The following is a 13,246-nucleotide window of genomic DNA, read 5'->3' on the forward strand; positions in this document are numbered from 1 at the left end:
ACATATGGACATTGTTCGCTCATGCTGAACTTAAGTTTAAGCAGAACGTTTAAATGAGTGTTCACAGCGCCGCTGATGTCAAGTTCACCATATTAGGCAGACTTTCTGCAATACTTCGGTCTGTTGGTCAATGCCTGCAAGAAGCGGCTTTAGGATCCCGTTTGTCATGGAGCGGTACAAGGCAAGCCATGTTGGCACCCTCCCTTCAGCCCGACCTTGCTCAGTCCATCCGGAGAATCGTACTTCAGTGCCATAACACAAGAGTTCCCCGAGCTGACGCTACAGCCACAGGCATCCACCGAAGAGAAGCACAGGGTTCAGCATCACATCGAAACCACAGGCTCATTGGTCTACGCGCGGCCACAGCGCCTTTCACCCGAGAAGCTGGGGATAGCACGACAGGTGTTTGCCCTCATGATGGAACTCGGATAGTACGTCCTTCATCGAGCCCATATGCGTCACCTCTTCACATGGTCCCCAAATCAACAGATGGCGATTGGCGCACTTGTGGGTCTATTGAGCACTGAACCGAGTGACCGTACCGGAATGTTACCCAGTGCCGCATGTTCAAGACATGACCTCCTGCCTGCAAGGTGCTAACATATTCTCATAAATAGATCTGGTACGAGTATAACATCAGATACCTGTAGCGCTAGAGGATGTTCCCAAGACCACAATAGCAATACCATTTGGAATGTTCGAATTTCTTTGTATGCCTTTCGGATTATGAAACGCAGGCCAAACTTTTCTATGGTTCATGAATGGCATTATCCGAGACCTCGACTTTTGCAAGGTATGACCTGCCAATTGCCAGCCGCACTGCCAAAGAGCATGAGAGGAATCTACACTGCGTGCTGCAGCGACAGACAGAGCACAATATTGTTATCAGTATGGCAAAGTGTGTGCTTGGGGTACCGTAATTATCATTTTTGGGCCACAATACTTCAAGCGCGGGAGTAAAACCACAGCAGGGCAAGGTTGAAGTACGACGGTTTCCACAGCCGAAAAACACCCACCAGCTTCAAGAGTTTCTGGGACTCATAAACTTCTACTGTAGGTTTCTCCCGAAATGTGCCAACATCCTTCATCCTCTCCACAGTCTACTCCCGCCATCAGGAAGTAACGCAAGTGCCATTCAGTCAAACGACCAAGCCATACAAGTATTCCAGCAGATTAAAGAGGCTCTCGCTAATGCTGCCCTGCTCGCATACCTACAGCAGAGTGTTCCTCAATGCGTAATGGTGAATGCCTCCGATGCAGCTATTAGAGCCGCACTGCAGCAGAAGTTGAGCAGAATGTGCCGACCAATTTCCTTCTTCTCCAGAAAATTGAGCCCGTCTGAACAACAGTACAGCGCCTTTGATGGGGAACTCCTGGCCATATACGCTGCTACACGACATTTCCACCGTGATGTAGATAGGCGAGAATTCAAATCGAATCAAATCAAATCAAAAGCGAATTTTATTACACAATAATATGAAAAGTGCGTACAAAGACATTTGGTCCCATAGCCTAAAGCGGCTAGTGATGGGTCCCCCCCCCCCCAATACAAAATATGTATTGCAATAATTAGCAGTCTTATACAAACAAAATAGTGAAAGTATCATACATAAGAGCTAAATACTATATATAATTGCAGAACTGCGCTAAAAACGAACAAGAAAAAAATAACAAATTAACATACACATGATTTTTTTTCTTTCCCCCCCCTTTTTTTTAATATAAGAATCTCAAGAATGTGCTTGGTAAGATCAGAAGTGGCATTTGCATGTCAAAATTTCTTGCAAGTTTTATTTCGAGAGGCAAATTATTCCACAGCTTGACACCAGAGAACTGAATTAGTCTTTTGCCGTACACATTCAAACATAAAGAGAGATTAAGATTACAGTTGCATGCATGCCGTGTGTTTAACGACAGATATGTGAAAATGGTACGCAGCAGAGGAATGTTTATTTATTGTTATTATTTTATTTACTAAGCAGGAAATCTTGGAGTCCCGTATGTCAGTAAATGGCAGTATACACAGCCTCTGAAATAGAGGATTCGAGGAATGATGCACCGAGGAGAAAGTAATCGCACGAACAGCTCGTTTTTGTAATCGGAATAATAGAGTAAGGTATGTTATGTACGTTTGGCCCCACGACTCGCAACAATAGCTATTGTTGCAAGTCGTGTTCGTAGCAATGTCAAATCAAAGTATTGACGTGCTCGTATGAGAGTGTAACAGCTGAATGACAACTTTTTGCAAACAGTATTGATTTGGTCTCTCTAGTTAAGGTTACTGTCAAATATAATGCCTAGATATTTAACAGTTGGAACACATTAAATGGTTCGATTGTTTAATGATATGCTAATTGAAACGTAGTTCAGAGTTTTCATTCGTGAATGGAAAATAACGTATTTTGTTTTGTCGGCATTTAGTAACAGTTGATTTTCATGAAACCACATTGAAATAGCTAGTAGTTCATTGGATACATTATATTGCAAGATTTCAAGTGAACTACCTGTGAATAAAATTACAGTATCGTCCGCATACATTAATGCTATAGACGACTGTAGAATTCACGGGAAATCATTAACGTATAGAGCGAATAAAATGGGACACAATACGGATCCTTGCGGTACACCACATGTGACATTCCTAGATTCAGATAGAAAACCATCAATTAGTGCTTTCTGCTTTTGCGATGTGAGATAACTGGAAAAGTCATGAGCGCGATCAATAATACCATAGCACTTCAGTTGTTTCAGTAGTGCCGAGTGACAAATAGCATCAAACGCCTTTTTTATGTCGATAAAAATTCAATAACAATCTTTTGATGATTGAGGGCAGAGTTGAGTATTTCAGATAAAGTAAGCACAGCTGTTGATGTGGATTTCCCTGGGATGAAACCATGCTGTTCCGGGCAAATTACGTTATTCTTGCTAAGTAAGTCCTTTAGCTATTGAGCGATTAATTTTTCAAAAATACTGTTCACTATACTCAATAGGAATATCGGTCTGTAGCTGCCGGGAACATTATGGTTGCCCATTTTGTATACTGGTACAATTTCGGCCATTTTTAATACATCTGGATAGGAATTGACATTTAATGAATGGTTAAATAAATGACAAAGTGGAGCACTCAAAATATCTGGATTGTCTTTCAGTATCCTAGTTTGTATACCATCAATCCCTGTGGCTTTGTTCAACTGTAGATTTTTTATAGCGGACGTCACCAGCGCTTCTGTTATGACCTGAAAGCTAAATCTGTTTTTACTTTTTTCAACATAAGCGGTGGGCTGTGCAGCACTACATTGTTTTGTAATGTTTTTGGCAACCGTGGCAAAGTAATCATTAACATCATTTGTAAGGCTAGTTGTGACATTGCCAGGGAGAATTTTCTTTTTGTTATCGAGCCCTGTCACTTTTCTGACTATTTGCCATGTTTGTTTTGTATCACAACGGGTAACGAGACGGGCATAATTTTGTCACGTGGTAGTGACTGAAAGCATCCAGACTGAGAAAGACGAAACGTTTTATTGGGCGAACTTGCGCCCTCAAGAACAGGCTACACTCAAAGAACAGCGAGAGCGGCGAACACAGTCGGCGATCAGCGAAAATCTGATCAACGGGTCAAGCGCGTCGGCTTTTATACATCAATCGACGAATGTTCCAGACTAATCGCTGGGACCCACACGCCTTCCACAAAGTTCTACATTATTCGCGTCACGCACACATGCAATCAGATTACACAAGGTTCGGTCACAGACAGTGGATGGAACCATCGATAACATTCCAGAAGCTCCCCACACATGCAAGCGTGTCCTGCACTGTGTGATAACATTTGTTAGGCGGTGAAACGTGTCGCCCAATGAAGACAAGTACACGTGTCAATATGCCCTTTTTGATTTACGCATTAGCCCAACTGACTGATTTTTGAAGTATTTAAATTGAGCCCTGTAATATTCATTTGTTTTGTTTAACTTCAGCTTATTGTAATAGTAATCTTTTTTCTTCAGTAGTGCTAGAATAGGCCGTGTTATCCAAGGTCATATGGCGTGATCATACCTACGTTGTGTGCACGTATACGATGACTGCTTTACTGCGTTCGTGATACTGTAAATAATGTTATCACATTCTACTTGCACGTCGTCGTTATACAGCATTTCGAACATAGTGTGTTGCAAGTTGTGTTGTACTTGCAAATAATTAACGCGTGTGTGATATCTCAGGAGCAACTTTTCTGTTTTACGAGTATGATATAAGTATGACTGTGGCATGAAAAGAAAAGTCAGGTGGTGATCAGCAATTGTAAAATCATAAACACCAGCTTCTATGTTAGTATCAAGACTGCACAGCATGTGATCAACAAGTGTGGCAGAATTTTCAGAGAAACGTGTTTGTTTGGTTATAACATTTCGAAGATTAAAAGATTGTAGGAGGAACAAGTAGTCGTGGCACTGATCCTTTAGCAGATCTATATTGAAGTCACCACAGATTATTATCTGGGAATGCGAGGTTACACGTTGAATCAGCACACTTTCCATGACGGATATGAAGTCATCTACGCTTGAGCTTGGGGGGCGATATACTACACCAGCTATGACTCCACATTCAATCGTCGCAAATAGCGTTTCTGCAGATTGCTGAGTGCTCTAGATATTATTTAGACGCTGGAAACTGAGCTCGTTCCTGATAAACATCGCTACTCCACCGTTATGTGTCGCATGCGCTCTCGGCTGTGACAACATCACATGTACTGATGTTCCTTTAGGTATGTTTCTGTTATTGCGATTAGTATATCGTATTGAAATGAACGTTGTGACAAATAGATTAGTCGCTGGTCGAAATTTTTCTTTATGCTGCAGATATTGCAATGGAACACTGATGTGTTTTTATGTTTGTGCCACGCCCTTTCAACCTCTGCGTTATTAATCATCTCGATCAGTAAATGTACTCTATCGAGGTCCTCTGCGCACGTTACGTGCAGAACCTTCTCATTTTCTGTCTTGCGCAATTAACACTTTGCCGTCTGACACCCAGGCAAACTTCAAATTTTTTTCGCGTTTTGCATTCAGTGCTTTTGCTAAAAGTATCTTATTTGCTGGACAAAGGTGTTCATTCACAAACAGTGGCGAACTATCCTTGAATCCCAAGGTGGACATGTTCAGCCTCTGCTTTTTTGCTGCTCTCAGAACCCAATCCCTCGCTTTACGAGAGTGGAATTTTACTATGATGTTGGGTTTCTCTTTGGTCTTCGACGGGACTCAATGAATTACTTCCATGTCAAACTCGGCAATCTCAGAGCCAATGCAAGTTGAAATTGCTTTCATTGTCGAAGTTAGATCTTCGTCTTGGGCTAAAAGTATTCCTTTTATTTCCAGGTTGGTCTTACGACTGTATTGCTGCATGTCAGTTCATTCTTTCTTAATGTCTCCCAAGTTCCTTTACAAGACGAAAGTTCTTGTTTTTTATTTTCTTATTGTCGTCTTTAACTATGGTTATTTCGCTCTTTAGTGTTTGCATTTCTGCTCGAAGTGCCTCAAAACTTTCATTGATGAAGTTCATTGCTTGTTTTACAGGGTCCAGCTCAGTTCCTATCAAGCTCATCAGGTCGCATTTCATTTCATCATATTTCTCATCAAGTCTACTAGACAAGTCTACCAAAGCCTTGGCAAGTTATTTAACGGTCGTAGGAGCCTTTTCACTCAATTGTGCACACAGTAGGGTGCAGTCCGGCAGCCTAAGTAATGATTACTTAAGTAACGATATGAATAGAACATACCTGCACAAAATAAGTACTTCGTTAAAGGCCGATTGTTTGTTGTGGCTGCCTGGACTGCTCCTGTGTGATGCCGCTCTCAATTGAGGAACCATTTAAGCGCCCAGCTAGTGATGTCAGGGCTCATGAGGATGCCCAGAAGCATTTGGTGGTCCGGCAGGTTCCTTACAATGGTCAGTTGGATGGTCCCCCTGTCGCTGCGTGACCTGACAGAGTGACTAGGCGTAGGCGTTCGACTTAAATCGGCGACGGGTGCTCTGGCTGGTGACATCAGGGCTCATGAGGATGTGCAGAAGCATTTGCTGGTCCGGCGGGTTCTTTCTAATGGTCAGTTGGGTGGTCACCCTGTCACTGCATGACCTGGCAGAGTGACTAGGCGTAGGTGCTCGACGTAAATTAGTGACGGGTGCTCCGGCTGGTGACATCAGGGCTCATGAGGATGCGCAGAAGCATTTGGTGGTCCGGCAGGTTCTTTCCAATATCAGTTGGATGGTCCTCCTGTCCCTGCATGACCTGGCAGAGCGACTAGGTGTAGGCGCTTGACGTAAATCGGCAACAGGCGCTCTGCAGAAAGTAAGTACTTTGTTAAAGGCCGTTCATTTGTTGTGGCTGCCTGGACTGCTCCTGTGTGATCACAGACATTGTACTTTTCTTTGTACTCACGGACCTAAAGCCGCTGATGTACACGTTGCGTGCGAAACTGGTGCACACATGGCACAGGAGCTCCGCGAGATGTCATACATCGCAGAATTCACGACAGATATACACCATGTCAGCGGGCTGGAAAATGCTGTTGCAGGTGCCTTTTCGCGCAGCCCAGTGAATGCCGTCAGTCTGCCGAGCGACGTTGACTTCACCACACTAACGATGGCTCAACGCAGTGACAGTGAGCTGAATCACATACTGAAGTCTACTACCAATGCCTTGAAGCTGCAATGGCCGACTGAACCCACAGGATCTGTATGCTGTGACATGTCCAAAGGCAGGGCCAGACCATTCGTGCCCACGAATCTTTAGTACAACATTTATGACTTGCTGCACAGTGTCACGTGTCACCGATCTCGGGGATGGGGAGGTGCAGATGTTAGGAGAGATGGGGTCGGGAGACGCAGAGCAGCACAGCAAACAAATTTTAATTAACCCAAACTCAAAAACTCAAAATAAAACTCGTGTAACTAAAACATCATGAAGAGACGCCAGCACCTAAGCCACCCACTTAACAGTGACTAAGCCATGACTTACTGAACTCCAGACCTGCACAGATTTGATCAAGATGCCAGCGAAGATGCCGTCTGCCCCAACACCCAGCAAAACATCCTTGTTATCAGCACACCCAGTAGCACCAATGCAGAAAAATACAGGAAGCTCGAGGCCATCAGGATCGGCGACCGCCAATATGAGGTCAACGCGTACGAAGCGGCACCCAATCATATGGGCAAGGGGGTCATCCGAGACATACCGCTCGAAGAAGACACCAGGACCATTAACACTGAGATCGTCAATGACAAGAACCCAACAGCCCTAGCAGCCAAGCATCTTAGCAACACTACGACAGACATCATTGCCTTCGAAGGCCTGAAAGTACCTACCCTCATCAGGTTACGGAAGCATTCTGCTTTGCTGCTCGCCGTACTAAAAGCAGGTCGACATCGGTCACCAATGCGGTAGACTGGGCCCCCGTATGGACGCCTGCCCAAACCCCTAGGACAAGATCTGAAAGGACTGCGGTGCCAAGAACCCATACCCCCATCACCAGTGCACCCCAAAATGCAGCCTATGCGGAGGGGAACACCCTTCTTCAGAGAAGGGTGTTCCCACGACAGACAAGTCCTGCCGAGCAAAGTTCAAGACTCCATATATCATCAAGAAACGAAGATGGGAAAGGAAAAGAGCGGAAGTGGAAGCAGAACTCGAGGCGGTCAAGGAACCCAGTGGAGAGCAACCCCCCGCCCTGCGAAAGCCAAAGTCCAGATCCAGAGATCAGGCCAGGTCCAGATCGATGACAGCAACCGAGGCCCCTTGATCCCGCCAGCGAAGCTGGCTGAGGAGCTAAGCACGCAGCCATATCCCGGGACCAGGCCGAGCCAGGTCGAGATCCAGCCGCCACCGCCAAGGCACTCGGGAAGACCAGGCCATCCGCGAAAAGGTAAGCTGGGCAGATGTGGCCAGTGTGCCAAAGCGCAGGGTCTCCAGGGTAACTGCCTCAGAACCACGAGTCACCAATAACATAGACAATGAGGTTTTCGCAGAAATTAAACATGAGAATGCGATGCTCAGAAGCCTAGCACAAACAGGTAACCCAAAAGGTACGCGAACTGAGAAAGGTTGCGCCTCCTGCGCAACCCCCTACACCCACTCCTGTGAGCACACATGCTCCAAGCAACAATGGCGAGGAACAGGACAAAGCAGCTCCACCCGCAAAAGGGCGAGCTGCGCTAAGCCAAGAAACCAGTCGTGCCATACATGCGAGATTGGAAATTAACGCCATGCTCACCGAACTGCAAAGCGCAATGAGAAATCTGTCTTCGGCCATATCCGGCCTCAAGACCAGAGTAGCAAAGCTCGAGGAATGTGCGATGTGGGCACTGTCTCTGTCGCTATCACCATGGCCGAATGCGGCAACTCGTGATATAAATCCAGTCATAATCCCAGATGTTCTTATGATGAAACCACAAGCAGCTCCAATTTCTCAACAGCTACTTCTTTAAGACTCCAGGATGGCCAGACATGATAGAGAGCTATTGGTGTGGCAGTGGAACTGCAGAGGGCTAGCCGGTAAAAAACCGGTCCTACAACAATACATAAGAAACATCCAACCCAAACCCGATGTGATAATGCTATGAGAAACCTGGGGCACATCGGCCAACATCCCGGCCTACCGCGCCCTCATCCCTAAATTCCTAAAAGATAGAGGCATTGCCACACTAATCAGAAATGGCCTAGTACCTATAGAACATGAGATTAAAGGCCCGCAGGCTGAGAATATTATGATAGAGATTATTCCTAACAGAATGCAAAAGAGTAGCATCTTTCTACTCAACATATACAGTAGCCCATCCAAGAAACGGCAGTATTTTCTCTCCCTGCTCAGAAAGACGGCCGAGCTCGCTGGCCTGAACACGTTAATCGTGGTTGGGGACTTCAACGCTCCGTGCCATACTTGAGGATATGGCCACACCACAACCAAGGGCAAACAGTTATGGCAGAACTCGCAAGACTTGGAATACACGCTCATCACGAATCTCGTGAATGGGCAACTTGGTTGCAAGAGATACCACACCGGACATAACTATGATCAAACCATCGAGAGGGCTACCTGGAGAAACACCCTAGAACACCTAGGTAGCGACCACATGATCATCGAGATCATGAGCGGGAACCACCCCCTTGTCAAAAGCTTCAAATGGACAGACTGGGAGAAGTTCCGCAAGCACCGGGACATCAGGCTAGATGATGAGCCCATCGGCGAAATTGACACATGAATCGCAGACCTGACCAGAGATGTCGAGGAGGCCACGCAAACCATCACTCCCGAAATCCTGAGGGAGAAGATCGACCTATGGGAAGCCAAGAAATCCATACAAACCTGATGGCAAGGCCAGCGGCTCAATCGAAAGCTGAGGAAAAAGATTACTGAACTAGACAAACAAATAGAAGAGCATTGCGAAACCTTGAGCAAGCAACAGTAGGACGAAGTATGCAATGCCGCGGAGAGCCAACTCCACAACGGAAGTACAAGGTATCTGCTGAGGCACCTTCTGGACGAAACCCAAAGCAAATCCAAGCAAAGAGACGACATGCAGAGACTTCTGCACAAAGAAAAAGGGGCGGCAAGCGAGAACCAAATCGTCAAGAAACTCTACGACAAGTACCTTTCACAACGACCGACGGTTCATCACAGCAGGTGCACTGGCAGTCATAATCCCAGGTTAGATGAAGACTTTAGTGAGGTTGAAATCAGAATGGCACTCCAAGGACTCAATGGCAAGTCAGCCCCAGGACCGGACAGGGTTAACCACAAAACGCTTAGAAACCTGGACAACAGATCCGTCACCAAACTCACGGGCATATACTGTCAAACCTTGATATAGCGAACAAGGATATATTGAATTATTGCGTACATCGCACACTTTCTATATATCACCGAGAAAATCTCATGCATTTTTTATTTTTTTTATTTCTAATGGGTAGGGTAATCTCAGGCTACAACCATTACGAGCTGCTGTCATACACTTCTTCTTAGTTCAACATACCTCTTTGTCCCTTTTAATATTAGCTTTTCTGTACCTTTTCCAAACTACACATTTATGCCCACCCTTTTGCTCATTATCATGCTTGTATATTGCTTTGCGCTGCTATGTATCATGTGACAATTCCTTTGTGTATTTCCTGTTTGCTCCCTGTAATCCTCCCGTCGGGAACCTCGAGGGTAAATAAATGTTTCAATTATGATGACAGTACACTGGAATCACAAGACCCATAATTGCTACTGCATTTTAAAAGAACTTTTGCACGTACCAAGGTTTGATCATAGATGGGCATTGGGTGCAGAAGGATACACGCAAGCAGCTCCACTGTCTTGCCAAGTCCCATTTCATCAGCCAAGATGCCACCAGGTGTGGCAGTGCCCACAAAGTCCATCTTCTTTTCAACAAAGCTGCAACATTGTGCACGTATAAGAGTCCTGCATGCTGCATTCCACTGAAAACATTCTCACATCACAGTGCTTGGCATATTCCTGGCTCATAACAGCCCTAAAGCAAGAGGAGCACGCACTGACATGCATCAATTTAATTCATTTGTTTCTAACCTGTGCCTTTGCTTTTCTTCATTATACGAAAGAAGCCAGAAACAAACTAAGTGAAGCAATATTATTATAAATGAGCAAGCCACATGGTCATTGTTAGAAACACATATCCTTTGGTTGAATGGCTGCTAATAGAGCCAATACTAAAGAGTTTATCTCAAAGGCTATTTCCCTGTAAAGATTATTACAATGTGTGAGCAACCTGTCAGACTGTACGGCTGCAACAGGTCTGACATTCTGAGCACCACAGTCACTGCATGCCTATTCAATAATCACAACCTATTCAAGGCTAGAACACTGGAGGAAACCACAAGTACACTCAGAAAGGATTTACTATGTTTGCAACTAATGCTTCAAGCAGTTTGGCTATCTGTGCAGGTCATCCCTAGGGGGTTTCCTTGAAAGGCATACACTGGTAAAGCGGGAGATTCCCACTCATTGGCTGTCGTATGGGTGGCTCTGCTGCAGCAGAATGCAAGTCACCACAATCTACAAGCAGGACGACACTGACATGCTCATCGCTTCATCGCTCATCAAGCAAGGTGAGCAGGAGTTCATGTGACTCGTACCGAGGGCACTACCTGCATGTAGCACACAAGCTCTCACTCTCTCCCAAGTGTGCAGGCTGGATCACTTAAGAAAATGTGTTCTCAGAAATCTGTTTTCGTTAATAAATATGTAAATTAATGAAATTTATGCAGAATTAGAATAAAATCTCCTGCTTTAGAATAATTTTTCAGTTTTTCAATATCTTATCTGGTTATTTTTCTGTGACCCCTGAAAGTGGGAAAAATAGGGTCTCTTGTGCGATGTCTGGGCTTCATACCAGGCATAGGAAAAATTAAATTAAATTATGGGGTTTAACGTGCCAAAACCACTACCTGATTATGAGGCACGCCGTAGTGGAGGACTCCGGAAATTTCGACCACCTGTGGTTCTTTAACGTGCACCTAAATCTAAGTACACGGGTGTTTTCGCAATTCGCCCCCATCAAAATGCGGCCGCCATGGCCGGGGTTCGATCCCGCGACCTTGTGCTCAGCAGTCCAACACCATAGCCACTGAGCCACCATGGTGGGTCAGGCATAGGAAAGTGTTATAAAATATCACATATTGCTCCTTATGAACAACTAATTGCAAGGAAACTCAAAAATAACTTTCTTTTTTCTTTGTCATTTAAAAAAGAGTTTTTAATCTGTGCTATTATTATTAAGAAAAGTGACGAGTGGTTTCTTAAGAAGCCCATGATCAAAATTATTAAAATACTAAAAGATCAAAATATCTGCATTTAACACATCCTAGTGCATGTGCATGCAAACTTTGCATGAGATTTAATCAAATTAAGGTGAAGGTATCACAGCCGCCATCTTGTGTGTAGTTCAGATTCTCCCACCAGGCGATGCCACTCAGCCATTTTTGGAAAAAGGGGGGAAAATCTGCTCTTAGCCATCGTAGCATGCTCTGGTCTGTCCCTGTTGTGACACTGCGACAGGTGATCTGCTGTAGTTGAGAAAAATGCCCCCTCCTCCTATCTTTTCAGGACGAGCTGTGCCTGGCACTATTGTTTTGTTGCTGCGCGTGGTGGCCTTCACCCCACTGATACTTTCAACAGTGGCTCGGTCGAACCTTTCTCCATGTAAAATGGTTAGTGCTGCTGATGGTGGCTATAGACATGGTAAGTGCTTCGTCACTGATGGTTTTGACATGGTTGTCATGTGAGTGGGGGCCACTGCTTCGAAAACCATATTGGTAGATGGCCTGCAGACTGCAGTGCTCACCACGTCAATGAAACACAACACTTGTATTAATAAAGAAAGATTGCGAGTTAAATGGATGGAACCTTGAGTGACATTGATTGTCAACTAATTTTGTTTCTTTTTCTTCCTAGTGCCTTTGTTCTTCTATTCTTCAGCATTCTGCAAAGTATGGGCCCGCTGAAGGAAGGCTCTAGGCTTGAAATGGTAAATGTAGCGTTGTGCCTATGAACACATATATAGGGAAAGAAATTGCTACTGACCCCAGTAAATGTCTAGCACAGTCTGCTGACACCTGGAGAGCGGTCAGCAGTGGAGGAGGGGTGGCGATAAAAAAGCAGTCATAAAGGTTAGTGTCATGTCACTGCTACACCACTGCCAGCTCCATGCCCATAACAATCTTTATTACGGCGAACGTAACATATACAAGAGCGCTGTGGCGCCATCTGTCACATGTGGCCTACGTCACGTCGGCAGTGCCATCGATTGCGAAGGCACGACACTACATCTAGCCCTCCCTCAACAAGAGAACGCAGGTTATATGCATACAACCAAAAAACCGTCACTGCTTGTGGCAGCCAACTAAATTATTGCACTAACAAATTGATAGTAAAGTCACTGGTGGCGATTGCCTAATAAAGTCACTGCAATCAGTAAGTTCACTGCACATAATCCCTGAACTTTGTTGAAGGTCTTCGCTCCTGTGTAGAACAGCGGAGTGCTGACTCTACTGGTTGATGAGAGTTTTCCGATTTGCCACCACGATCAGCACACAGTCCAGAGGTCATGCTTCCAGCTAGTGGGCTCCCTGGCCATGCACATGGGCTTGGCGTGCAAGGAGGAAGTGGTGACAGCAGCGATTCTGCAGACTATGCTTCATCAGGCGTTGGTGTTCTTTGGATGCGGTGCTCTGTGTTCTTGA

At 45.1% G+C, this 13,246-nt stretch overlaps 1 protein-coding gene across 5 annotated transcripts in view; it reads right to left on the bottom strand.

Annotated features, from left to right (window-relative positions):
* LOC126521592 (E3 ubiquitin-protein ligase SHPRH) overlaps positions 1 to 13,246 on the bottom strand; it is a 314,627-nt gene that overhangs the window by 280,487 nt on the left and 20,894 nt on the right. For all 5 annotated transcript variants that reach the window (XR_008610294.1, XM_055065743.2, XM_050170285.2 and 2 more), the window contains exon 5: positions 10,283 to 10,421. Coding sequence is in view for 4 of the 5 variants with exons in the window: in XM_055065743.2 (XP_054921718.1) it covers positions 10,283 to 10,421 (139 nt within the window). In the remaining variant the exon portion in view is untranslated. The remainder of the gene's footprint in view (positions 1 to 10,282; positions 10,422 to 13,246) is intronic.

The sequence above is a fragment of the Dermacentor andersoni genome, chromosome 6 (genome assembly GCF_023375885.2).
Source record: "Dermacentor andersoni chromosome 6, qqDerAnde1_hic_scaffold, whole genome shotgun sequence".
NCBI lineage: Eukaryota > Metazoa > Arthropoda > Arachnida > Ixodida > Ixodidae > Dermacentor > Dermacentor andersoni.